The 27,087-nt window shown below is 43.2% G+C and overlaps 1 protein-coding gene across 2 annotated transcripts in view; it reads left to right on the forward strand.

Annotated features, from left to right (window-relative positions):
- Positions 1-25,883, forward strand: part of Cep192 (centrosomal protein 192) — an 84,405-nt gene extending 58,522 nt beyond the window's left edge. The window contains exons 32-44 of one of the 2 annotated variants that reach the window (XM_087592730.1): positions 23-132; positions 1,798-1,942; positions 4,968-5,158; positions 5,595-5,718; positions 7,577-7,682; positions 8,520-8,727; positions 11,475-11,554; positions 12,535-12,630; positions 19,479-19,598; positions 20,035-20,156; positions 21,953-22,082; positions 22,613-22,671; positions 25,465-25,883. In XM_087592730.1, coding sequence (XP_087448856.1) covers positions 23-132; positions 1,798-1,942; positions 4,968-5,158; positions 5,595-5,718; positions 7,577-7,682; positions 8,520-8,727; positions 11,475-11,554; positions 12,535-12,630; positions 19,479-19,598; positions 20,035-20,156; positions 21,953-22,082; positions 22,613-22,671; positions 25,465-25,603 — 1,630 coding nt within the window. In that variant the 3' untranslated portion in view covers positions 25,604-25,883. 2 annotated transcript variants of the gene reach the window in all.
- Positions 25,884-27,087: the final 1,204 nt, after the last annotated feature.

A 27,087-nucleotide genomic window follows, 5' to 3' on the forward strand; every position in this document is an offset into this window, starting at 1 on the left:
GAATAAAAATCTTTTCTGGCAGAGCTCTGCTGCACAAACCAGGAATCATAAAGCAGATCCTTCCCAAACAGAGCGTGCTACAAAGCATCGACTTTGCTGAAGCCTTTCAGGACGAGCTGCTCTCAGACGAAGGTGAGAATTGTAAGAGCCTTGATGTTTGGGGTCACTTGTGTCATTATCTAGGCATGGGGTGAGACCAGGAAGGAGTTGACTTTGGATATGGTGTCCGTCTGAGCTGTCTGACTTTGGACAAGCCACATCCGTCTCCAGAGTTCTCGTTTCTCATCTGTAAGAGATATTTTGAGAATCACATGAAAGAGTTTGCTTTGTAGACATTTTAGATCTCGGCAAAGTCTCGATTTCAGGTTCATAAGTGGAAGAGGGACGGGGGCCGGCATTACACTCAGGTTCAGGCCGTTTTAGGTCTCATGATCGCGTTGGAGATGCAGTGGTGTCCAATCCCAAATAGCCATTCGGTGCCAGCCTGGACGCTTCGCCTCATGTGAGAGAAACGTTCAGGTGTTTGTGTTTGTTTATCCACATGAAGTAAGTGTACTAAGACATGCAAACTCTGTAAACACGCATACATAATTTTTATACCATAAAATGGGGCAGCACAGAGAAAGGGTCAGCCACTGAGAATGGGTTGACTGTTGACTCATAATTGAAGAACAAGAAATGTAGACAAAATGGAGAAGATGGGCTAGGATGAGGAGCAATGCTTCAGGGTAGCTCCTTGTCCAGAAATTCAAAAACTGTGTCGTGAGAAGAGGTGCCATCTGGGGTGGTGTGAGTTGGGACTTTGACCAGCTTTCTGGATACTAGAAGGTACATTGAGTGTTCTGTGTGCGAATGAAGAGACACAGCCCCACATGGCTGTGTTGATGGTGCCTTCCATTGCCTGTGAGAGGCTGCAGAGCCCTGTGATTATGTCAGTGATGTCTGTTTGAACATATCACTACTACAGATATTTGTTTTGGTCTCTCACAAAGTGGGTAATAATAACCTATTCTCATAATTTATAGTCATAGCATAGTTATTATAATTTAAATTCACTGCTTGGTATTGTGATAAATGAGTGTATTGCAAGCATTTCGGAGTGGAGTCAGCAGGGGCAGAAGTACAAGAGCAGCCTTGGCTTCATGAGACCCTGACCTTAGAAAAACAAATTTACCGTGTTATTTTATGATTTTCACTTAAAATGTATACCTTTTAAAGAAGGTTGAATGAAATACACTCTAAAATTTCTTAAGTTTCACATGTGTATATGTGTGTGTATGTATATATGTATATATGTATGTATGTGTGTGTATACACACACATACACACCCACACACATTTAGGAAGCCTAATCTAAAGATGTTCATGATGTACACACTTTTATTAATCTAGAAATACTTAGTGACTTGTTCCTAGATTTGCTTAACCTTTTTGTGCTTCAGAGTCTTCCTTTTAAATATGTACCTCATAATACCTACCTCGAAGTGTCACTGTGGAAATTTAGCTAACCTGAAAAACTGGAATGGTGCCTTGCTCAGCATATACTTGAAAAATGTTGACAGTGCCCCTGAGATAGATTATTACTACCCTTCCAGACGGCTGAGAAAGACTAACTCAGAGAAACTCATTAAGTTGCCAGCAGTCACAGGGTGGAAAGGATGAGAGTTTGCATCTGTACCAGTCAGTGGTATTAATAATTGGGATACTTCCTATCCCAGCCTAAGGAAATAGTTTGGCTATATGTAAATGCTGTGCCTGTGTGAGGATTTATGTGGTTCAAAGTGTACTTTTTTGCAGCATGTGATCTTCCTCAGCGGCTTCATGACATTCAGCTCTTTTATGGAAGCATGCGTAAAATTACCCTGTCAGTGATTGGAGAATTCAGAGATTCCATTTGTAGCAGAACATTTCTTCCACCTTCCTCCAGCGCTGAATCTAAAAGGTAAAACAAACACAGACAGAATCTTTTCCCAGATCCATGACTGACTTGTCCTGCAGTTCATCTTCTCCCTTCTAGACTGTGTTATTTTCTCTCAGGTTTTCACCTTTTTAGCTTAATTTAAAACTCCTAAGAACATTTGGAAATAGTGTAGTTTACTTTTGAAAACCCCAGTACTCAGATATCCTAATTGTTATCAGTGTACCACACTTTGCTGTCATCACTTATCGTAGAGGTTCTGTCTTAGTTACATACAGTGAGTTGCAGGAATGAGGAACCCTAAGTTGCTAAAATTACTCCCATAATTAACCTATCAGGGTTAGAAGGTGTAACAGCTAGACAGATATCCATGGTACATGGACTCTGTTTATGCATCTTTTAAGTGTTGCTATAAACTCTCCATAGTTAGGCTGTGGAAGAAGATCCTCTTTGTCTCTTGTCTAGGACCCAAGATTATGTTGTATTTTGATGACCTCTTTCAGTAGTGAACAGTCTCTGTCCTTCTTTACCATTCAGAGATGACTCATATGTGAATGGATTATCAGATCGGAACCTCAGGCAAAAGAATACTGTACTCACCTTTTGCTGGTAATTTGAGATCAAGTTTGAGATTGTCTGTGGTGCTTCCTAGATACTCCCCCCCCCCCCCCCCCCGAGCTGGGGACCGAACCCAGGGCCTTGTGCTTGCTAGGCAAGCGCTCTACCACTGAGCTAAATTCCCAACCCCTCCTTTTTTTTTTTTTTTTTTTAAAGACTTATTTATTTTATGTATGTGAGTACACTATTGCTCTCTTCAGACACACCAGAAGAGGGTAGTGGGTAATTACAGATGGTTGTGAGCCACCATGTGGTTGCTGGGAATTGAACTCAGAACCTCTCCAGCTGAGCCATCTCTCCAGCTCCCCTAGATACTTATTATGTTGACACTAATCCAGTTTACACAGGTTCTCTGTGTCCAGCAGTTATGGCAGAAGGGAGCTATTTCAGGCATGAAAGTTCTGTTTTATAGTTTGGTTTTTATATAATTTATATGATAATTTTTAAAGGGGTATCTCACAGGCTCATGAATTCCAGGTTTCTTCACCACAGACAGTTGTATGCAGTTGGTACTACTAACACGCCACTACAAGCATGCCATAGACAAAGGCATTAATGTATGGCTGTGAGATTACCAGATCTGCCCAAGTCATCTTTTTTTCCCCTGAATATTCCTAGTAAAATAGAGAAATAGTTTACAGCCCTCTGCTGGCCATTTCCTGAGGAATGGCTTTTTAGTTTGCAAATTCAAAGAAGTGACCCAGTTTAATTTTATTTCTGAGCATCTTCACAGGTGGCATATGACAGAGACCTGGCCTGGGGGCTTTTGTTTTCCCATGTATTAAGTAGTTGGCCTCAAACTCCCAGAAACTCACCTGCCTCCGCCTCCTGAGTGCTGGGATTGGAAGCCTGTGCCACCGTGTCAGCAGTAGCAATGTTTTTATCACTTGGTTAAAATAGTGTCTCCAGAACAAAATCAGTATCTTTAAACAAATATTCAGATATGGTAAATTATTATGTTATATTTTTTACATCTGTTGGTAATTATTGCCTGATTCATGCTATTCCTATCAGGTAGCCACAGATATTTCTTTTTGTCTTCTTTTTGCGTTTCTATTTGTTGACTGTCAGCTGTAAAGAGGAGACTGCTATGTACTTACTAGTAATAGGCGGCTTCCAGAGTCAGTGTGACCTTTTCCTCCCATCTCATTCTGGCTCATTATTTCTTTGGATGGATCTTCCATTATTCCTCCAGTATTTCCTTAACTCATTAGCACAGCAGGAGATTCAGAGTTTTTGTGACATCTCCTTTCCCAGGTGTACAGTGCTCATTTCTCTTAGAAGTCCCTGTTTTTAGATAATGACATTGTAAATCCGGGAATGGCACTGCATGTGTCCATGCTGTTGTAGTAGAAGAGCTAAGAAATGCATGGGTTCACGCATAAATCCATGTTTTATATGTCAGACAAAGCAAACATGAGTTCCTATCTAACACTATAGTATATCCTTCCTGTAATTACATATGTTCCTTTATTAACCCCATTGTCTTCTTTTGCCTTAAGGTTTCACTCAATCTCCCAATCTCCAAATGATAAGAGGAGGCAGGGGGTTCCCTCTGATTTTCTGTTTGGTGTTGACTGGAAACAGAGCTGGGTTCTATGTGTCAGGAAGAATTTCGACACTGAGCAATAAAACTTCAGTTATGATCTGTACCTTTGTGATTAAAAGACTTAGGAGAGAACAGTAAGAGCTTCCAAGGCTGTCTTAGTGCTTTTCCAGAAGACTTGGCTGTTTTCATGGATTTTGGTATCACTGTGTGAAACCATTTATCATTGTGCAGCTATAGATAGGTTTAAAAAATTTAGTTTTTCTTTTTTTTTTCTCTTTCTTTCCCTCCTTCCCTCTCTCTTTCTTCTTTTTATATCTTTGTTCAACAAGTTCTGACTGTGTAGTTCTTGCTGGCCCAGTATGCCTATGTGGACCTCCTTCACTGAGAGCTACCTGTCTCTGCCCCAAAGTGTTGGGATTAAAGGCATGTACCACCATGCTTAGTGAATTTGGTTTTTCTTTCTATAGTGCCATTTTCCAGTAAAACTTTTAAGAGATTTAAGGTTTAGAAATCAGGCAGAAAAAAAGGTGGAAATTACCAAATAGTTCGATTAAAGTTACACATATACTCTGTGGCTTACACTGTTTTTTGTTTGGTTTGTTTTTGTTTTTAATTTTCTGTCTTTTCTCCTGTAATGTTAGGGTCAAATTCCAGGGCATTGTCATGCTTGGTGACCACCCTCTCTCAGAGCTACATCCTAAGCCCTATAAGCTACCTTTACGTATATAGAAAAAATGGAGACTTTGTATTTACTGAAATATATATGGTATATCATACCCTTTTACTCCTGTCATAATTTTTTATTTTATGAAACATTGATATAAAGTGTGAAACAATTAGATTTGTTAATATTTTAATATATCTTTCTTTTCTGTTTTTAAGCAATTTATCCAGTGAAACTGGAACTTCTGGAAAACAAGGTGTCAGTGTCCTTTTGGATGTTTTACCAGTCAAAGGTCCTCAAGGTGCTCCTTTTCTCTCACAAACTGCCCACCCAGCTCAGGGCACACCCACCTCTGAAGAAAGATGGGCTGTCCATCCGGAACATTTGATTCTGGTAGCTCCTTCTTCTTGTGAGTATTTTGGTAAGAACTTCTCAGAAGTGCACTTAGGAATGAGGTCTGCATCCATATCTGTGGATCACCTTAGATTGTCTCCCACCTCTGAGACCTGACAAGTGGTTATTAGTCCACCTAAGGATCTCTATTTGCTGCTGCTTATTGAATTAACATTGATACTATGGGTTCAGAGTAGTAAAAAACGGTACATGTGTGTTTCCCACAGTGAAATCAGGTGACAGCATTTTCAAGTTTATAGTGTAGCCAGTGTCTTTCTAGTTTCTAGGAGTTATCAAAAAGACCTACTTTAACACAGACTCGAAATTCCTACAATTGAACTGTTGAGAAAAATAAAATAAACTAAGTGCATTTATTCAGGATTCACTATTACTAACATGTACCTTTTTTAGTATGACTAAATGCAATTAACATCATTTATCTGATACAATAGGTGATTTGGCAAAAACTGGATGTTTCCAGATTATAAACAGTTCTGTTACCTTACTGAAATTTGAGCTGTACTGGCCAGCACATTGCCTAACAGTCACGCCACAACATGGATATATTATGCCAGAGTAAGTATGCTTTTTTTTTTCTTCTGTATTTTATTCAAATGCCATCATGGAGGGTTTTTATTTTATTTTATTTTTGTTTCTTGGGGGACAAGGTTTGTCATTCTAGGCCTAGCTGTCATGGCATTTGCTCTGTAGATGAGGCTGGCCTTGAACTCAGAGATCTCCCTGCCTCTGCCTCAGAGTGTTTGGAATAAAGGGGCATACTACCATGTCCAGAGTTTTGGAGACCTTTTAAAATAATGTGTTAGTTACATATAATGAGTATAAACATCTTATATGTATTTTAACATACATGTATTTTGATCATATTTCCCTTCTGTTCCTACTCCCACTGATTCCTTTCCTCGTCCCAACTGAAGGACCAACTCACCTCATATAGCCTTGCTCTGGGTAATGCAGAGCTCTGTCATTGAGCTCCTGCCTAGCACGCAAAGGACTGGTTCTGTTCCCAGCATGCACAAATAAAGCTATTCAGTAGAAGTTTGCTTTGAGCCAACAAAGTACACATGTGATTTTTGTAACACACAGTTAAGAATCGCTCCTCTTAGTGGAGTAGAGATCATACGCATAGCTAGGTAGGGTGCCCTATCATGGCAGAGACAGGATTGATGAGGAACAGAGCCCTGGAACAGAAGACATCAGAGAGTTTCTGACACAATGTTCTGCTAACAAATTCACCATGTAGGGATAAAGCCGGGCGTGTGATAGGGTTGGCAGTCTCGTATAAAACCTAGCTGTTTTGCCTTCTGTCTCCCTGGTTTGACATGTGCATTCCATTTTGTGTGTGTGTTTGGTTTCTTGTTTTTCTGGAGACATTTCTCAGCCAGGACTTTCTGGTTTGTAACTTGTCTAAGTTATAACACAAGACGTTCTAAGATGGAGTTTTCTAAGAGCAGCTATTCCTCCTCGGGCGTTCTCTGTGCAGCCTGATTCTGGCCAAGACGAAAAGCATGGCTCTGCAGCTTCCCGAGGATTTCATCTGCTTAACACAGAGCTCTCCCAGCTAGGGTGTCAGTATTTGTCAGTAGCAGCATTGCAGAAGAATAACACAGCTCATTTATGTTTGCAAAATTATGGCTGTGCATATTTGTAGAGTTTACAGGGCTAATGCCCTGAACTAATGTAAAGACAGGGTTCCCAGAGTGTCCATGGAGTAAAGCAATCAACTCATCTTGCACTGAGTGCTTATCACACAGAGCAGGTCTTTGCCAGCTGATGAGTAAAAAGAAAGGGCATGGTAAAACAGTTGTTTACAGATGGCCCTGGGGCCCCAAGTGTTAGCTATTTGCAATGGAAAATAATTTTGCCATGCTGTTTTGACATGTGTGAATTTTCATAGATAGAAGTCTGATCTGTTCATTTAAACTTACCCTTAGCATACATGGTCCTGGAAGAGAAATTGAGAACAGAGATTGTTAACTGGATTATTAACACGTGCACGCGCGCGCACACATACACACATACACACACACACACACACGCGCGCATGCACGCACGCACACACATATACACACACGCACCTTTCTACATTTTCTGTCAGTTTACTGAAAAGTTGGCTTAGGATTTGTGCAGTATGTCTTTGTCTGGAGTTGATTCTGAAGCAGTGTTTCTGTCCCATGGTTTGTACCGCAGTGAGTCCTCCCTCAGGCTGAGGATGCTCTCTGTTTGTCACTGTCGGTATTGAGGCCAGGAAAGCTGTCAGAGAATTAAGGAGAGAGAAAACCACATTCTCTGTCGTTGTTTTTTCTCTAGCCATGGGAGGGGATTGGTTATTGGCAGAACAGTATTTCTAACATTTGTCATTACTAATATAAAAGTAAAGAATATTCTCAGTGTTCATTATTAATCTTTTTTAAAGGAGTAAGATACAAATTCTTGTGAGTCCTAATCTTTCCGTGTCCACAAAAGAGTCAGGGCTCCCATGGACTGGCTTGATCTACATACACTGTGATAACGGACAGAAGGTATGTCTCTGTTTTTCTGAGCAGCATTCCTTTTATTTTTAGTTTCAATTTCACAATCCTTACTAACTTTTACATATCAGAGGTCAAATGAAACCCAAGAAGGTATTCTTACTCAGAGCACTTAGTACAGAATTTTGCCCTTTGTGATCTGAACAGTTTTCTTGGGAGACTAGTAATAGAAAGTAAGGGCCTGGTAACTATTTGCTTTAAACTCAAAAAGGAAGGCAGAGGAGATGGCTCCGTGGGTAAAGCACTTGCCTTCTAAGTGTCAGACCGGAGTTCGGAGCCTGAGAACCTAGGAAGAGCCAGACAGGAGTAGGCATCTGCTTATCCCCATGAGCCTACAGGAGGCAGGGGAGGAGTCCCAGGAGGCTCAGTTGTATCTTAGCCACTGTAGATAAAACAAACCAGAGGCCTTACTCAAACAAGGTAGAGGATGGCACCCAAGGTTATCTTATGACTTTCCCATGAGTGCTGAGGCACACATGTGTACATAGCACATGCATGCAGGGATAGTAGAAAGAAGGGGTGGGGGGGAGGCTATTGCTGAGAGAAGAAATAGAACCAAGAGTTACTTTGAGGTCTAGAATAGACTATAATTTCTAAATTCCTCAATGTTTTATTTGTTTGGAACTTCTTTTTTTTTTTTTTTTTTTTTTTTCTTTTCTCTTTTTCGGAGCTGGGGACTGAACCCAGGGCCTTGCGCTTGCTAGGCAAGCGCTCTAGCACTGAGCTAAATCCCCAACCCCTCTTTGGAATTTCTTTACCATAATTTAAAACCATGTGTCGTTTAAACTGCTAGCTGCTTCGGTGTCTTACTCGTTTGGCTTGTTTCAGAAAATTATAAAAGTTCAAATTCGAGAAGATCTGACTCAAGAACCCTCACCTCATTCGCTCTCCTCCGGCACATTTGGGGTTCTTGCCCCAGCACCAGAACCTTCCATTAGTCATTTGACAAAACCACTAACAAAACCGCCTTCCACCAAAGTTGAAATTAGAAGCAAGACAGTGGTTTTTCCTCCAACAGAACCTGGTAAAACCTCAGGTACGGTGTTACAAAGTCAGGTGGGTGTGATGGCAGTCACTGTGCGGTCTGGTGCTTTGTTTTTAGTTGTTTTTTTTCTTCTTTTGTTTTTAGTATTCAGTTGTTTTTGTAGCTAGGGATCAAAGCCAGGGCATCACACCCTTTAGTGCTTTCCTGCTGAGCTTTACTCTTTGCCCTGAGTTAATAAGTACAACATTTACTCCTACTTAAGGAGAGCATCATGGAGCCACTGGCAGTCATTTCAGTAATTGGGTGGATTTGAAACACGCTCTTAAAGTCTGAAGCTCAGGCTCTAGTAAGTGTATTTAAGTTTCATTAGATGGTCATTACTATCCTGTTCAACCAGATCTCTTAGTAGAGACTTAGTAATTGAAGAAATGAGGTGGCTGTCTTAGTTAGGGTTTTATTACTGTGAAGAGATACCATAGTCACAGCAACTCTTACAAAAGAAAGTGTGGTTCTGGGTTCTGCCTCTCCTCTCAGGGTGTCCAGACATCTCTGTTACACCGTCTTAGAGAGGACTTGGCAAGTCTAGAATGGGTGGGGTCTGAGGTCCGTTTTCTCCTCCAGAGCCTGGAGGGGTGAAGGAGAGGGGTGAATCAGAGTCTAGGATGAACAGTATCCTGGGAGCTAGTGCCACAGAGGCAGAGAGAGACAGAGAGATGGGGGGGAGGGAGAGAGGGAGAGAGGGAGAGAGGGAGAGAGAGAGAGAGAGAGAGAGAGAGAGAGAGAGAGAGAGAGAGAGAGAGAGAGAGAGGATCTTAGTGTTACAGCTCTTTTAGGCAAAGACCTTCCCCAGTGAGCTTCAACGAACAGCACTCTGAGATGATCTTAGCTTGTAGACATACTTTTATTCAGGGTGGCCTTATACACATCCCTTTATTCAGGGTGAACCAAGGGTTACATAGTTTTGAGGAAATGGTGAGACTCTCCAGGATGGGCACAGGTCACTGTCTGAAGGTTAAGGATACTGAGAGGCCCCGTTAGCAGGGGGAAGAGTTCCAGGTGCTGGGCTATGTGACTGACACTTGTGAACACCTTGTTGGGGATGTTGGTTATGTGCTCTGAGACAGGCACATAAATGGAGGGAGTTAGTTCCACTCCTGCTGATGTCAGGTCTGGGGTTTGAACATGCTCTACCTCGCCAGTTCCATGCCAGTTTCTCTGGTGGCACAGCCTACATACCCCACAGGAAAGCATTTAATTGGGGTTGGCTTGTAGTTCAGAGGTTTAGTCCTTTAATGTCATGGCAGAAAGCCTGATGGTACCCAGGCAGACATAGTGCTGGAGAGGTAGCTGAGAGTTCTACACCCAAATCAGCAGGCTGCATGAAGAGAGAGGGCTACGTTCTGGGCCTGGCGTGGGCTTCTGAAACACCAGAGCTCACCCCCAGTGACACACCTCCTCCAACAAGGCCACATCCACTCCAACAGGGCCACACCCACTCAAACAAGTTCATGTCTACTCCAACAAGGCCATACCTCCCAATAGTGCCACTCTCTATGAGCCTATAGGGTGCGTTCACTCATTCATGTGCACTGTTATGTATTTTAAGCATTGAACCTGGTCTTTCCCATCTAGTAGACTCTGTAGTAAATACTCCTCCAAAGTCCTCACGTAATCTCTTTGTCTTTGTCTCTTTCTCCTTCTCCTTGCAGACCTTTGCTAAATGAACAATATTATTTAGGTGTTCTAGAAAGGACTTGGGTCCCTGTCTCGTATGGTACCTCCCATTGACTGCGTTGTCTTTGTAGTCCTCTCCCAGACTGTACCATTTACCCCAGTAGCTCACCTTACTCTCTTATCTCAAGTCCTTCCTGTCTTCGGTTCCATGGATTTTAGTCTTTCCAGCCTTGGCCCACATCCTTCATGCCCCCATCACTCAGCTCTGGTCCCTCTTTTCCCGTAGCCACAGCCTTCCCCCTTTTCCTTGATTTTCCTTGCCTTCCTGTTAAAGCATGGCTGCTTAGCTGTCTGGCCACTCATGTGCCCACTCCAGCGTTAGGACATTGCTGGGTGAGCAGGCTCCTAGCCCCGGATGCTCCTTTACCATGTCCGCACCAGCAGCCTGTGTCCCAGCTACTCCAAGTCCTTTCACTTTCTTCAACTCCTGACTTTGCTTGACACATAGAGAAGTTATTAGACTGAATGAAGTCTCTGTTTCTGTCATAACGGATGCCTTCCACTTACATCTAGGCCTGCCTAGTCTGCTTTTTCAGGTCTCAATCCTGGCCCTGTCCTTTGCTTGGTCTTCCGTTTCTCCTCCTGTGAGCCCCTTTCGGCAAGCCTACAGTGCGCTACTCTTGTAGCCAGCTTCTGGAGTTCTGTGAACTGGAGCTCTGGGCCCACTGATGCCCTGCACCCTGCCACCACCTGTGCCCTTTCCCTTCTCTGTGGTTTCCCTGAGCACTGACCTGTAAACGGCGGCTGGTGCTTGATGTGTGCTAGGGTGATGTAAAGTTTGTAGAGGTGTTGGACCCAGGACAGAAGCTTCCTCCCTTCTCCTCTGCCCATGTGAGCATTGACACCTGTCCTAGTCCATTGTAATCTTCCTTTCATGGTTCAGTCCTTCAATATCTATGCATTGTGCTTTTGAAAAAAACAAAAACAAAAACAGGATATCTGACACATCTGATTCTCTAGAAAATTCCGTAGTTTCCACTGGACTGTAAGGTCATGAAGTTTGTCACAGAACTGTTTGCCACTGACTTCTCAGAGTCAAGTGGTGCATTCTTTTTTCTTTTCAGAGAACTATCTGGAACTGGAGAATTGTGGGCCCACAAATGTAAAGTGGCACCTGTCATCTTTTGCTCCCCCTTATGTCAAGGTTAGTCATCAAACTGTTGAGACTCTGTGAGCTGTGTCAGACCCTGAATACAGGTTGACATCTTGTTGTGTGCTGCCAGTTCCCTCACTTGTGTGTCTCTGTAGGCGGGGTGGTGTGTATCCAGTCTTTTATACCAGATAATTCCAAGAGTCAGCTTGGAAAATTTTCTTAGTCTGATTTTTATCTGAAATAATTTAATTTGAGAAATGTTCAGTGTTTTGTTACTGAGCCTGCGTGCACACACTGTTTCCTTCTGTGTGCACTGTGCTCTGTGCCCTGTGTACACATGTTGTTACGTCTGCCATGTGTCAGCCCATGGGAGCTGCTACAGGTGGGGTGGAACACTGCTGGTGATTGTCACCGTGCCACCTGCTGTATAGCTCTTCAGTGCTACTGCCCAAAGAGAATAGCTTGTCATCGGTATGGTTCAGTATTTTGTGATACTATTTGTGGGTGGTTTTTCTTTTGTACAATAAGAGTTCTATGTAACCTTGCCTGGCCTAGAACTATGTAGACTAGACTGGCCTCAAATTCATAGAGATCCTCCTGCCTCTGATCCTGAGTGCTGGGATCAGAGGAGTGCAGCCCTGTGCCTGGCTGTGGCACAGTTGAGGTGGATAGTTACTGCGTACATCGCAATACTGATTTCGTTTTGCAGCAGTATTACAGTGTACGTTCAGCAGGGCGCTGGGGTCTTTGGGGCAGACCGTCATTTGGCATTATAAATAGCATCAAGCTCACAGAGGACAGATTTGAACTTTTGTGTGCTGGTGACAGCCGACGTGATGGCATGCACAGAGCTCGTCTGCGCAGGAGGCTCTTTCTTAGGAGTGTGTGCTCCAAGCTCCATTTTGAGATAGGTTTGTCCTGCCCTCCATAACTAAGAATGATGAGGTCTCTTTGATTAGTTTATTGGGTGTGATTTTTACCATTTGAATAATTAAATAGCCATCTAATTATTTTAAATTATTATTTCCCAGGGAGTCGATGAAACTGGAGATGTTTTTAGAGCTACCTATACAGCGTTCAGATGTTCTCCCATTTCTGGCACACTAGAAGGCCATGGACTCCAAAAGGTGAGTTTTGGGATTTTATTCACAGCTGCTAAGGGCGTATTATTTCACCAGCAATGAATCGTGTGACCTGGTTGCCTCAGTTTGTCTCCTTCAGACCAGCTTTCCACGGGAGAGGAGGTCCGCTTGGCACAGGCACACTTCTGTTATGCTGTGTCCACGGGAGAGGAGGTCCTCTTGGCACAGGCACACTTCTGTTATGCTGTGTCCACGGGAGAGGAGGTCCGCTTGGCACAGGCACACTTCTGTTATGCTGTGGCAGGTGTCTGCTTCCAGAGACGCGCTAGCTAAAGAGCACTGAGTGTAGGGACAGGGACTGCAGCTTCTGTGTCAAAATCAAACTTCACTGACCAAGACAGTTCTGTGTACCAGCTGTAGCCATTGGAACCACCGTTCTTCAGAAAAATTCAACAGTCACAGTAGAGTTTTCAGTATTTTTTCATGGGTAGCAAAACCTTCCAGCTATTGGGAACTTTTATTTATTTTCAAAGTATGATTTTTAAAATTGTTTCTTTTATATTTTGAGATTATAATAGTTACATCATTTTTGCCTTCCCCTCCTCCCTCCAAAACCTCCCATTACTCCTCCTTACTCTCTTTTGGATTTATGACCTCTTTTCCATTATTTTTTTTTAAAACGTTTATTTATTTATTATATATAAGTACACTGTAGCTGTCTTCAGACACATCAGAAGAGGGCATCCGATCTCATTACAGATGGTTGCGAGCCACCATGTTGTTTTTTTTTTTTTTTAACTTTTATTTTGTTTTCAGTTGTGTTCTGGTTTTATTTTTATACGTGCACTGGTGTTTTGCCTGCATGTATGTCTGTACGAGGGCATCAGGTCCCTGGAAGAGGAGTTACAGACAGTTGTGAGCTGCCTTGTGGGTGCTGGGAATGAACCCGGGTCCTCTGGAAGAGCAAGCAGAGCTCTTAACCACCGAGCCATCTCTCCAGCCCTCCATTATTGTTACGTACGTCGTCTTACTCAAAACCCTAGCCAGGGGCCTGGAGGAATGGCTCAGTTAGGAGCACTTCCTGCTGTTTCTCAGCACCCATTTTGGTGGCTCACAGCCATCTGTATCTCCAGCTTCAAAGGATCTGACTCATCTGGGCTCTAGATACATACATACATACATACATACATACATACATACATACATACATGTGTGCGTATATATGTATATATACATAATACATATAAATGCACATAAAATTTTTAAAAAATGTACGTGGGCTTTAAATTTTTTAAATCTTGTTTTATTTATGGGTTTAATTGCTTTTACTTTTCAGAAAAATTTCTGTATTTAAAAATGCTCATTTCAGGGGTTGGGGATTTAGCTCAGTGGTAGAGCGCTTGCCTAGCAAGTGCAAGGCCCTGGGTTCGGTCCCCAGCTCCGAAAAAAAGAAAAAAAAATGCTCATTTCAGAGCAAATAGGTGACTGCCATAGGGTTTTAAGTGTGCTGGTGACCGAGAAAGTTAGGAAGGAAGGCCTTGGGGCTTTGCCATGTCAGAATCACAGAAGAGGGTCCATAACTAACCTGGCATCCGTTTGACGTTGTATTCACGTTAGAAAGTCACAGGACAGAACTCCAGGTGCTTCCAGATTTACTAGGATCAGTTAGTTGGGACCACATGCAACACTGTGCTGAGTCACTGATCTGCTGTTACACTTGCACTTGACATGGTGACAGCCCATCACTGATGGCACTAATCTGCCTTGAGATTAATAGAAAATGTCATACTTAATAGGAAAGTTGGTATTAGCATAAACCAGGATGGCACCAGGTATGTTATGTATTATATCACAGAATAAGCAGGAAAAGGATGTGTGTGTGTGTGTGAGTGTGTGTGTGAGTGTGTGTGTGAGTGAGTGTGTGTGTGAGTGTGAGTGTGTATGTCTGTGTATGTCTGTGTATGTGTGTAGTCTTCTCCTTTTAGGTTTCAGTATCTCTGGGACTAAGCATTTGCTTTCTTAGTGTGTGTTCCTGTCCAACCTTCTTTTACTTCTCCGTGTTCCCACTATTGCTTCCTGTTAGTTTTGTTTTAGGTTGGCAGAGTGGTCCTAAAGTTCACAGAGTTGGATCCACAGGGATCCACGGTAGTGGAAAGAGCATGAGAAGAGCCCCGTGGGGAGGACTCAGTACTCAGTTTCAAACCTCCCACTGTCGGAGCATGGTGACAGGGGCACAGACAGTGGCCAGGAAACAGCCCTTATGTCTGTGCTCAGCTGGTATTGTTAATTAGGGAACCAAGGCAAAGCGGAGAAATACAGCAAATGCAGACGGATGACATGATCTGCGCAGGTCAAATGTGAGCCTCACCTGTCACCACAGCATAGTTACTTTGCTCATTGCAATGACAAAATACCTGACAGGCATCAGCCTGGGGGCTGGAAGTGTTTTGGCCCCAGTTTGAGGGGATTCAGCCCTTCATGGAGGAGAAGAAGTGACAGGAGTGTGTAGTTGGCCTCCCATTGCCTCACCTCTTAGCAGAATAAGAAGCACAGGGTGGACAGGAAGGTGGGCTGAGCTATAACACTTCGGGGCTTGTTCCCAGGGATCCATTTCCTTCAGGTGGACACAGAGTTCCCAAAGGTTCCAGAGCCTTCTGAAACAGCACCACCAGCTGGGCAGGAGTGTCCAAACATGTGAGACTGACAGATGTTACACATGCAAACTACAGCAATGATTCAGAAAATTAACTCAAATGGGTCAAGGAAAAAAGTATACAGCCTTAGAAAATACGTACAACAAATCTTCATTACGCACTGGTATCTTAAGTATGACACCAATAAAGGTGTCAAATGATGGCGAATTGTTAAAATTAATAATACTTAGGCATCTAAATAACTCCATAAAATAAAAAGATCCTCAAGGTGGGAGAAATATTTGAAAATCATGTATTTGACAAAGACTTGCATTTAGAATGTTTAACATTTATGCCTTAGATAAATGATTCAATTTCTAAAATAAGCCAAGGATTCAAATAGATGTTTCTCCAAGAAGATATACAAGTAGCCATTAATTCAAAACACTTAGAATAGTTAGTCATTTGTAAAATGCAATCAAAGTCAGAAATGATCTGTCACTTGATAATCTACTAAAATGTTTATGATGTGATTTTTAAAAACATAAAACTAGAATTCTCATGTGTTGATGTTGGGAATGTATTATAATATGGTGTAGTCATATAAATAAAGTTTGACAATTCTTTTTTTTTTTTTTTGAGCTGGGGACCGAACCCAGGGCCTTGCGCTTCCTAGGTAAGCGCTCTAACACTGAGCTAAATCCCCAGCCCCAAGTTTGACAATTCTTAAACTAAACGTAGAAGTTCAATATGCCTTAGCATTTCTACTTCTGGATATATACTTCTGAATAAATTCAAATAGCTACTAGACATGTGCACATACTGTTAATCCTAACACTTTGGAGGCAGAAGCAGGTGGATCTAAATTTGAGGCAGCCTGTTCTATACAGTGAGTTCCAAGGCTGGCAAGCCTGTTGTCGTAGTTACTGCTCTATTGCTGTGATAAGACACTGTGACCAAAGCAACTTAGGAGTTTATTTCGGGCTTACAAAGGGTTAGAGTCCATAGCTATCATGGCAGGGAGCATGGCAGTAGGCAAGCAGCCATGATGCTGCAGCAGTAGCTGAGAGCCACAGGCATGAGGTGCAGAGAGCTAACTGGGAGTGGTGTGGGATTTTTTTTCCGTTAGAGCCCTGCTGTGAGTGCATGAGGTCAGCAGTCCTGTCATGTCCAGAGGACACTGTTTTGGTTTGATCCTCTGAAGCGTCTCTTCCCAGATGGTCTCTGAGTCTATCTGTGACTGAGAACTCCCTTGATACGCTCCCTGTACTTTGACCATTTGTGAGTGTGTGTCTGCATTAACTCTATCCACTGTCCAAAGACTTACCCGATGAGGTCTCAATGCTGTACTCACTGTGCAGAGAGCCAGGAAGCCAGGAATTCTCGTGTGTGTGTGTGTGTCTGTGTGTGTGTGTGTGTGTGTGTGTGTGTGTGTGTGTGTGTGTGTGTATGTATGTATGTATATTTGTTTACTTAGAAATGTAAGCTCCATGGTGGGTTTTTTTTCCTCCCTCAGAGCTGAGGACTGAACCCAGGGCCTTGCGCTTGCTAGGCAAGTGCTCTACCACTGAGCTAAATCCCCAACCCCGTTTTTGTTGTTGTTGTTGTTGTTGTTTTTGTTTTTTACTGTGTGACTTTTCCTAGGGAAATGTGAACAGATGCACTTTCCCTCTGGATAGGACACTGACAATAAACCAAAGAGACCATTCCACCCGAGTTTGGCCTGGTGGATTGGGAGTTACTGGATAGGAACATAGGGTGACTCCCGGGCAGTTGCATGACTGAAAGGTATCAGTGGTGTGCAGTAAGCTTTTGAAGCATTTGTCAGTGGGCTCTACAGGCTGAGCGGGGTAGTAAGTGTACTGAGTGTGTGATGGACAGTGATGCCAGGTTTCCCCCTTTGTTTTGCTTTGAGTTTAAATGTTAAAGAGGCCTGACGTTTCCTGGTTGTAGACGAACGCCTGTTTTGTACTTGAGTTGGACGCTGTTGTCTTCATGCTTGCTTTCCTCTGCTTCGTTGAGTGTTTAATTTCCTGGGCTGGGACCGTGTTCTCCTCTGGGTCTGCTCCGTCCTTGCTGCTCAGCTCTCAGAATCTGGGTTATCATCTTCCCACTGTGCAGGGGCAGGAGTGAGGCCACATGCTCACACGAGACTTACATGTTTTAGTGTTTTATTAGTTCAGACTCAGAGATATGATTCATTGGTGACCTCTGCTATTAACTCTTAATTTCTTTGGTAAAGACGACTTTAAACACTGACTCTATAAAGTACTGCTTTAAAATATTGTTGCATTGTTAACACAGTGAGATGGCAAGTTTTCTTGTCCCAAGATATCCGAGAACAGAATGGGCAGTCAGTGGAGGGAAAAGGGCCACATGGGAGCAACAACTTAAATAGGAAGTGGAGGACAGCACTGTGCCCCGCACAAGGTGCCAGCTCAGAAAGTATCAGCAAGTGTTAGAGCTCCAAGTCTTCAGGGTCTCAGGATGCCAGCCAGGAGCAGTTCCTTGCAGAGCAAGTCTGCAGAAAATGAGTTATAGCAGCCTCTTGTCTTTGTGGCAGATCTTGAGGGCTATAGGCAGGTTCAGAGATGGACTCCTGTTTGCACCTTGGGGCGGGGTAAAAATGAGTTCCCTACTTACAGCTGTAGGTTGAATCCTTGAGGGCAGAACATTAGGAGGTCCAGTGAGTTCCTTACTTGAAGCAGAAGCTGCCAGCCACTGTGGCAAGCTACTAATAGGTCTGTCTTGGAGGCAGTCTTCTTTCCGGGCTGCAGAGCAGGCTGAGTGGATTCTAGCTGGGAGCCAGGACCTATGGTTTCCCTTCTCTTTCCCCTCAGACAGTCTAACCCACATATCTGTCTCTCTCGTGCTCTCCTTTCCCATCAAACCCAGGAGGGGCAAGAGAGCTTAGCAACACCCTTAAGGGTATATCAACTAGGTGAGTGGGCTCCATTCTCTGCCACTGAAGTGTCAAAAGGGGACCCCAAGTTTTTTTCAGACGTGGGTGGCTAATGACCTTTGTGTAGAGAGGGGCTGCTTCTGCATCTTCTACCAGTAGTCATTTCGTTGTGGTAATCTCCTCAGAGAGCAGGCAGACCTCACTCACTGGGGGCTGCAGCCTGTTTCCCCACTCCACTTGCACTCCGAGCTCCTGTCAGCGTTTGTTCAGTGGGGTTTTGCTTCATCCTAGTCACCACAGCAACGACACTGGAACCTTTCACATTTAAGGCTGTCAGACAGCCTATTGCCTTGGTGGGGTTTTGGAGAAGATTCCTACATGGGTTCAGTAGCACTTGGGTTTTTTCTTTTGTTTTGTTTTTGTTTTTGTTGTTTTGTTTTGTGCTTCATTTCCCTTGCTTGCCTCAGCAGCCACAGGGAAGGGAAGTAAGTGCCTGACTGTTAGAAGCTGGCAGCTCTGTGGGTTGTTGGTGCCCATGCAGTCAGTCCTAACTGTGGGTGACACTGGACACTGCCTGTATGAGAAGCAGGGTTTGCAGTTGGTGCTGTAAAGGTCCAGTTGTCTACACTTAGGTTTCTTGGACCCTGGATACTGCTACAGATACCTGATTACTGTTGGGAGCTTTCTCCTGTTGTCACCAACCAGAATCGCCATTGGGGGCCTTTAGCCGAGCAGTCACAGGTTGTACATGTGCAGGTTGTGTGTACCTAAGCTGTATGAGCAGGGCAGCTGCTGTACGAGCTGTATTAGCCCTGACTAGCATTCTGAATTACTTACTGTGTGTGCTGGTACAGGTTAGCACCATTTGCTTTATTGGGCTGGTGACCCTCACCTTCCTCTATTCTCATGTCTCACTGAGAAGGCCTCATTGATGAGGTTGAAAGAGGAGCTTGTTTCATGGTGGGATTTCAGAAATATATTTTAGATATGTCATACTAGTGATAAAATTGTCCAAATCCTTGTTTTAAAATTACTAGTTTATGTGTATGCATTTTTCATGTGTATCTGTATACCACATTCATGTAGTGTCTGAGGAGGCCAGAAGGGGGACTTGGATCCTTTGGAACTAGAGTTATGGTTGGTTGTGAGCCATCGTGTTGGTGCTGAGATTCAAACATGGGTTCTCTAGAGGAGCGGCCAGTGCCCTTAACCACTCTCAAGCCCTCAGATCAGTTGTTTTCAGAGGGGAAACTAGCCAATGTAGATGCATTTGTCACTTTACTCGGTTTACAGTGAACTTTGAGTTCCTAATCTGTGTGTAAAGTTGGGGCCCGTGTGTCTTGCCTTGTGTTTTGTAGGTCTCCATCACGTTTCTGCCCAGAGACAGAGGCAATTACGCCCAGTTTTGGGACGTTGAGTGCCACCCTGCTAAGGAACCTCACATGAAACACACATTGAGATTCCAGCTCTCGGGCCAGGTGAGTATTGTCCTGCGTTCAATAAGCAAGTGTGTATGTATTAAACCCTAAACGAAAAAACATCTCAGAACACACAATATGGTTTCCTTATCACTAATGTGTTGTGTAGCCTCGTATCTTAAGGTTCTTGTCGGGCTTTATTAGCTGATGTCTTTGCAGTCCGCATTAGCCCCTGTTGTCTAAACTCCACACGAACCACATTTGACCTAAGTATGTGAATTGCTGTCTATGTGTATGTAGTGTATGGCCATTTACATTGGGACAAAAAGACTAGGGTTTACAGAACAGAGTTTGCAGTCCACAGGATTTAAAGACAATCATGTCTTTACAGTCTTTCTTTTTAAATAATGGAATTCCTATGAGGAAATGTCTTTGTGCTTTCTGGAGTATTCTCCTTTTCTCCTCCCACTTTGTGATTTTTTCCCCCCCTATACAGAGCATCACAGCAGAAAAGGATCCTGAAGACTCACGCTCCTCCAGAGATACCCTCATTAAAGTAGACCCTGCAGTTGTGTCCCGGAGGCGTGCTGTGTCTGAGACCTCTTCTCACATGCCTGGGTGTGTGCGCTGTGTCCATCTTGACAGTTTCTGTTCACCTTGGTTCTCAGAGGAGTCACTTCCTTCTTCACCAAGATAATACCTCTCGCCCGAAAGGTTCTAACGCATCCCTTGAAGTACAGTGTATTCTGCTCTGGCTTCTGTTTCATAGGATTCATTTTGCTTTAGCTTTGTAAGCATGCACATCTCTGGGTCTGTTCTTTCAACATTACACTTCCTGTGATTCATTACTGCTGATGAGCATAGAGTTTATCCTTGTTACTGTTCTGCATTCCATTATAGGAACTGTACTTCCTATTGACATGTGGGTATCTGTACCCATCCTTGAACTAAGAGATGCACCTGCCTCAGCCTCCCGGGCAGGGAGTAAAGGCTTGTACTACTGTGCCTGTCTTTCATGTACATTTGTGAGAATAAATGCTTTTATTTATTTTGAATAAAACTAACTAACTACTACCCCAATAAGCATATTTTAACTTTAAAACAAGTTGGCAAATCGTTGTCCCAAAATGGTTGTGCTGTTTTATATTTCTGTAAGAAGAGCATGAAGGTAGATTCTGGGGCTGGAAAGACAGCTCGGCAGTTAGGAGTGCTTGCTGCTTTTGCAGGGGACTGCAGTATAGTTCCCAGTTTCCTTGTTGGGCTGTGAGAACTGCTCGTAATGTCAGCTCCAGGGGATCAGTCCACTGCTCGCCTCTGGCCTCCACCTGCACTACACAAAGGTTCTCACACGTGTACAGACATACCCATGGGCACACAATAAAATAACACAACCTTAAGGAAGTAGCCTGGTCTGTGTGTCTATGTTGGCCAGGCTAGCCTGCATTTGCTAGGATGATGTCAAACATCGCATCACCCACCCACACCTCCCAAGAACTGGGGTTTCAGGCATGCGCAGATTGAAAGTACTTGAGCATTACTTTTTAAGTCCTGTTACTTTCATTTGATGAGTGTGTGTGTCTGTGTGACTGCACACCACCTAAGTGCGGGTGTTCTTGAAGTCCAGAATACAGTGGCAGATGCCCTAGAACTGGAGCCACAGGCAGTTGTGAACTACCGTGTGCGCTCTAAAAACAACCCTGTGTCCTCTGCCAGAGCGGGAAGTCCTCTTAACTACTGAGCGGTCTCTCAGCCCTGAAAGTACATTCTTAACATTTTTTAAAGATCATTATACTGTTCTTCATATCATTATACTGTTCTAATGGTAATATTTATCATACCCAATGAAAAATCTTTTTTATGACAGATAAATAATTAAATTATTTCTGGAATAAGAGCTTTAGAAGAAGAAGGTAAACTAAAACTCACTAAGTTTGGTATATATATTTGGTCCTCTGCCTTCTAATGCTGGCAATAACGCACTTTGTTGTAAAGAAATAGAACACTTTATAAAGAGCGTCCTCTTTCTGCTGTCCACTTATCAGTTCCTCTCATAGTCTTTGAACTCTGATGTTGTTGAAAGATGCTAAAGTTGAGGGTAGGGGTGGTGGTGGATTGCCCAAGTCTCACCTCCAGTTTTCAAATGGAGGGGCCCTGACAGTCCTGCCTTTACCGTGGAAAGGCCACGGTTCTCAGAGAGGTCAGCATCTGTGGACACCTCAGAGTAGCCTATGGAAATATGATTGGCCTAGGTGACAGGAACTGAAGCAGAAATGGGAAAGAAGTCACATTCACAGTGCCCAGACCCAGCCCGCCTGAAGAGCCCCTGTGGCATCACATGATTAGATAAGCTCGGAACATAATGGAAACATTGTAGTCACAGACTCTTAATTGTCTTTGTAAATCTCTCCCCAAAGCAGGCAGCCTGACTTGAGTCATGGTGGAGTATATGCCCCAAAGGATGTCTACGTGTTCCTGCCAACCAAACTTGGGGAGTCCAGGATGCTGAAAGTCAATTTACGAAATAATTCTTTTTTCACTCATACAGTAAGTTGAAAATGTTACTTGGGGTTCAAAAAATTATTTTCTTTTTTTTTTTTTTTTTTTTGGTTCTTTTTTTCGGAGCTGGGGATCGAACCCAGGGCCTTGCGCTTCCTAGGTAAGCGCTCTACCACTGAGCTAAATCCCCAGCCCCCAAAAATTATTTTCTTAATGACTAGAGATATATTCTGTATATTTCAGTTGTAATGCATTTTAAAAATGCTTTAATGCTATCTGTATTTGAAAAGAAATTTATTTGCAATTTGTGGTCTTTATTTTGAAAATCAAATTTAAAAATTTTAACTTTTTTTCCTTATATCCTCTGCTACATAGTACATTTCTAAATAACATTTCCATTAATCAGAATAGAGAAAATTCATGTTAAAACTCTTTAAATGTGTTTCTGTTACGCGAGTCTCTAATTTTTTTGGCTGAACATAAATTTACCCAGTGTCTCTGTAAAGCAAAGCTGAGTTTTACATTTGACAAACTCCAAATTTCCCTACTGTTACAATGTGTTCCCGCTTACTTTCCAGCTGAAGTTTTTGAGCCCCAGAGAGCCTTTCCACATCAAACACTCCAGGTACTCTTTGAGGTGAGTTTAGTGAGAAGCACTGTTCTGTTCTTCTGACGGGTGGAGTCAGAACTTGCACTTTGGGATTGAGGATAGGAGAATTTCCTCTTTGCAGCTTCCTTCTTTCATTGGCGACACAGAGAGGGGTATTCTGCTCACCCTTCACGGGTAGCCAAGCAATCGAAGAATCCTGCCTAGAGTGTGTCATTACTCTCTGTAGGTCACTTAACAGTGTGGTGGCCCCTCAGGCTTTGTGATGGTCCCACAGGCTTTGATCCACGGCTCTTGCTCTTTTGTGTCCACAGCAGACACAGCTTAATCACCTCAGGGCTACCTTGTAACCATTGCTGCTCAGTGCTGCTCTCCCCAGTCAGGACTGACATCACCACTTTGAACTTTCACTAATGGAGATGGTACTCTGCAGTGAGTTAGGAATCGTTTATTGTGATGTTTCCCAGTCGTCCTCCTGCAGGTACCACTGGGTATTTTTAAGTCTAGACTTTGTGTTCCCTCTACTCAGAAACTAATGGTTTTTGGTTTTATTATTTGTTTTGTTTTTGAGCCATAACAGGTGTAAGCCAGAAAATGACCAGGTCTAAGACAAGTTTTGGGGGTAGGGCCACAGTATTCAGTCTGTTGTTGATATAAAATTAGTTATCTTTGTGACTCTATGCATTTGTTAATTATTGATACCACCTAAATTCAGATGTAATTTTGACAATTGAAATGTCAGATTATTTCATATGTTTTGCTTCATCTCAATTTTTAACAAAATGTAGTTCATCTGTTTGAAGCTGCCTGGATTTAGTCACCATTTTGCTACTTCTCGTAGATTGCACTATAACAGCCCCAGTAGAATACGGGAGCTTATTTCTATATATATTATTTATATAATGTATATATATGTATAAGAACATATACATCATATACGCGTGTGTGTGTGTGTGTGTGTGTGTGTGTGTGTGTGTGTGTGTGTGTGTGTGTGATAGCACTTTACTCAGTTTCCAAACCAGTTTTAAACGTGTAGAAGGTGCAGAGTTCTAGTGGGACACACCTGCAGTTTCTGCTGTCCTGAGAGCTGTCCTGGACACCACGATAAAACTGTCCTTTAAAAAGAAAAGGCGCCCATTATCACACAGGTTAATGTAAATGTCATTATTGACGTGAGTTTGTGGGCTTCTTGCCCTAGAGCTAGAGAATATTGTCTTAAGTTGAACCCTACTTTTGGTTACAACCTTGGTGTTTTAGTTATTTTTCTATGAAAAATACCCAACAAAAAAGCAGCTTAAGGAAGAAGACTCATGTCGTCTCCCAGTCTGTCCTGCTCTGGTGAGAAGGTCCATGTGAGGTAGCTAATCACATTGCAGCCACGGTCAGGAAGCCACATGCAAGAGCAGTGCTGGTGCTCAGGGCGCTTGTTTAGCTTGCAGTCCAGGACCGCAGCCTGGGGACTGGTGCTGGGCATAAGTAGTGCGAGTCCTTCTCACAGGCTTTGTCCTCAGTGGGTTCTGGATCTTGTCTGAAGGACGGTGTTAACCGTCACGGTGGATCCTGTTTACTGCCTCGAAAGACACTTAGGAACACTTTTGATTCTTAAAGATTGATTTTATTTTTAATCATGTGTTTGTGAGGGGAGGGGTTCACCACAGGTGAAAATAAGCAGATAGTTTTTCAGCAACTAGTTCTTTCCTGCTTTCTAAAAAGATGGTTTTATATTTTGTGTATGAATCCTTACCGGCCTGTATATATGTGTGACTTGTGTGCTTGGAACCAGCTAATCCACAAGAGGGCATTAGGTCCTCTGGGATTGGTGCAGGAGCAGCCAGTGCTCTTAACCTCCGAGCCGTCTTTTCCGCCTGGGAAGCCCTTCTGCATCTGAAAGCCAGTACTGGGTTTCATTAAGAAACATTAGTAACAATGTTTAGTAACAGAATTAACACAAAATCCCGTCACTCTGTGGAGGGATTCTAACTCTGACTTGTATGATTAAACCAAGAGTTGCTGACTACATATGGGCAGGCCATAAGTCTATCCAGGGACAGCTTTACGGACGAGACTCACCTCTGCTGCTATTGCTCTTTCACACAGGCCCTCCTGGCCAGTCTACATAACCTAAAAATAAAGCGTCAAGGATAATTCTTTATTCAGATTTTAGAGCGAACTTACACAGTAATGTTGATAAGAATGGGAGCTGTTTTAATTATTTCTTACAGTACAATATGATGCCTGAGTTAAGTAAAGCCAGGATTTTATATAGGTAGATCTGTAGGTCGATAGTGACTTAGATTTGTATATGGGTGCAGAGAAGCAAAATGCATTTCTCTTTCCTATTTTACCTGGCTAGCTCTAGCTAGAGTTCCAATGTTCTGTTAATCCAATTGGCGTATTTTGTTTTTTGTTTCATTTTGTTTGTTTTGGGCTTGGGTACATAGCTCTGTTGGGGACTGTGCTTCCCTTGATCATGATTGAAGCCCTGGCTTCTGTAACTAGTCACAGAACCCTTGTGTGGGAGGCGTAGGTAAGGAGGGTTACAATTCTGGGTCTCTCTTGGCCACACAGCAAGTTTGAGAGCCTCTTGAACTACATGAGAACCCTGATTCAAGAACACAGGAGAGTGCTGGGGATTAACCACACCTCAGGCACTCTATAGCTGTGTCACCTCCATTCGAGACTTTCCTTTCTTTAGCCTCTTGTTTAATATCAGCATGGAAGAAATTAGAGTTCCATGCAGCGCTTCCTGGTTCTTGGTTCTGGCCTGGGCTGTAGCAGGCAGCTGATGGCCGCTGTCATATCTCCCCATGTCCTTCTCCACAGGGCCCGACACTATATCCACATCCCGGTGCACTTCAGGCCAGAGACGGTGGGCAGATTCGAAGCTTTACTTGTGATCCAGACAGATGAAGGCAAGAGTATTGCTGTCCGACTAATTGGTGAATCCCTTGGGAAAAGTTGACTAGAATACATGCTGTGTAAATGACCTACTTACTTTTGGCAATCTCATTTTTCTACATCAAAATTATGCAGTTGTATATATTTTGTATGATAAATTCAATGTATATAAATTATAGATTTGTTTTTTAAAGAATTCATTCCTAAAGTCCTCACTAAATATCATGTATCTAGTTCACAGTATTAACATTTACAGGAGAGAAGGTTCTATTTTTACATTAATTATGACATTCTGAATAAATATGGCATATGTTTACAAATAAAGTTGATGTTTTTAAACTGTACTTGTCTTTTTATATGATGCCACATTATAAAAATGAGAATATTGCTTTACCCTCCTAATGGTTGCCAAGAACAGGCTTCAGAGTCTGTTCCGATTTCTTCTGTATTATACAGCTTCTGTCCATTAGCTGGTTGTTGAGAAAGCCTTCGAATTCTGTGTAGAGATGGGAGAAAGCTTGTTTGTTTCCAGTTCACTGGATTTAGTGCTGGACAGGACAGTTGCTCCCTGATCCAGTTTGGACAGGACCTTTGCAGTCATGTACTGCCCAACAGGATGAGGCGAATCTGTGGCATTCAAAGGGGATGGGAAGGGGGTGGGAGGGGTAAAGGAGCAGGACCTGTGAGGTCAGGAAGGCAGCATGCCACCCAGGAGGTGCAAGGTGAGTGACTGCTTTCTGGCTAGTCACTGGTGCATCTCCTAAACATGGCCGCAGGCCTAGCCAGCAGCCTTGTGGGAAGTGATACAAGCCCACAGCATAGGTGTTGCTTCTGTTGTGGTGTTGTGGCCCTGGGATCTCAGCTGGGTAGCATTTTAAGCTTGGATAAAGTTTCCCGGACAACATCCACACAAGAACAGTTAAAAGGCATGACTGTGAGTCTAATAGAAAGTGAACATCAGCATTCTCATTTCTCTCTTGCTCAGAGGAAAACCTTGCAAAGCCAGGTGTGCTACCTCAGGCCTGTGATGCTGGCACTTAGGAACCTGAAGCAAGAGGAGGGGTGAGAGAACCAGCTAGATTCACAGAGATCCACCTGCCTCTGCCTCTCAAGGGCTGAGATAAGGACATGTACCACCACACTTGGCTCTCTGCAAAGAGGTTTCAGCAAGTCAAGCAGGTAGTGTGCTTCCTGACCCAGCTCACTGTAGATTTTATGTTACGGATGTGACGTGTGTGGGCATTTGGCCATATGCAGTTTCAGAAATGCTGAGAATAGTGCGTGTTCTGTAATGTTCCCTCTGGTCCTTATTTCTTCAGGGTTTGTGCTGTTTCTGAGGAACTACTGCTTTGCACATGGGGTACTTTAAAAGTGACTCTGCTTCCACAGACCCTCTCCTTTTTCTGGACCTTCAGTTCTTACGCCTCACTGTCTTAGGAACACGTTTGGGATCTTCAGAGCGGTTGGGTATGAATAGTTGATTCCCGAGCCTGTTCCCACTGCTGAAACAATAGCAACCCATTGCTGAGTTCATCAGAGCCACTAGTG

The sequence above is a fragment of the Rattus norvegicus genome, chromosome 18, assembly GCF_021556685.1.
Source record: "Rattus norvegicus strain SHRSP/BbbUtx chromosome 18, alternate assembly SHRSP_T2T, whole genome shotgun sequence".
NCBI lineage: Eukaryota > Metazoa > Chordata > Mammalia > Rodentia > Muridae > Rattus > Rattus norvegicus.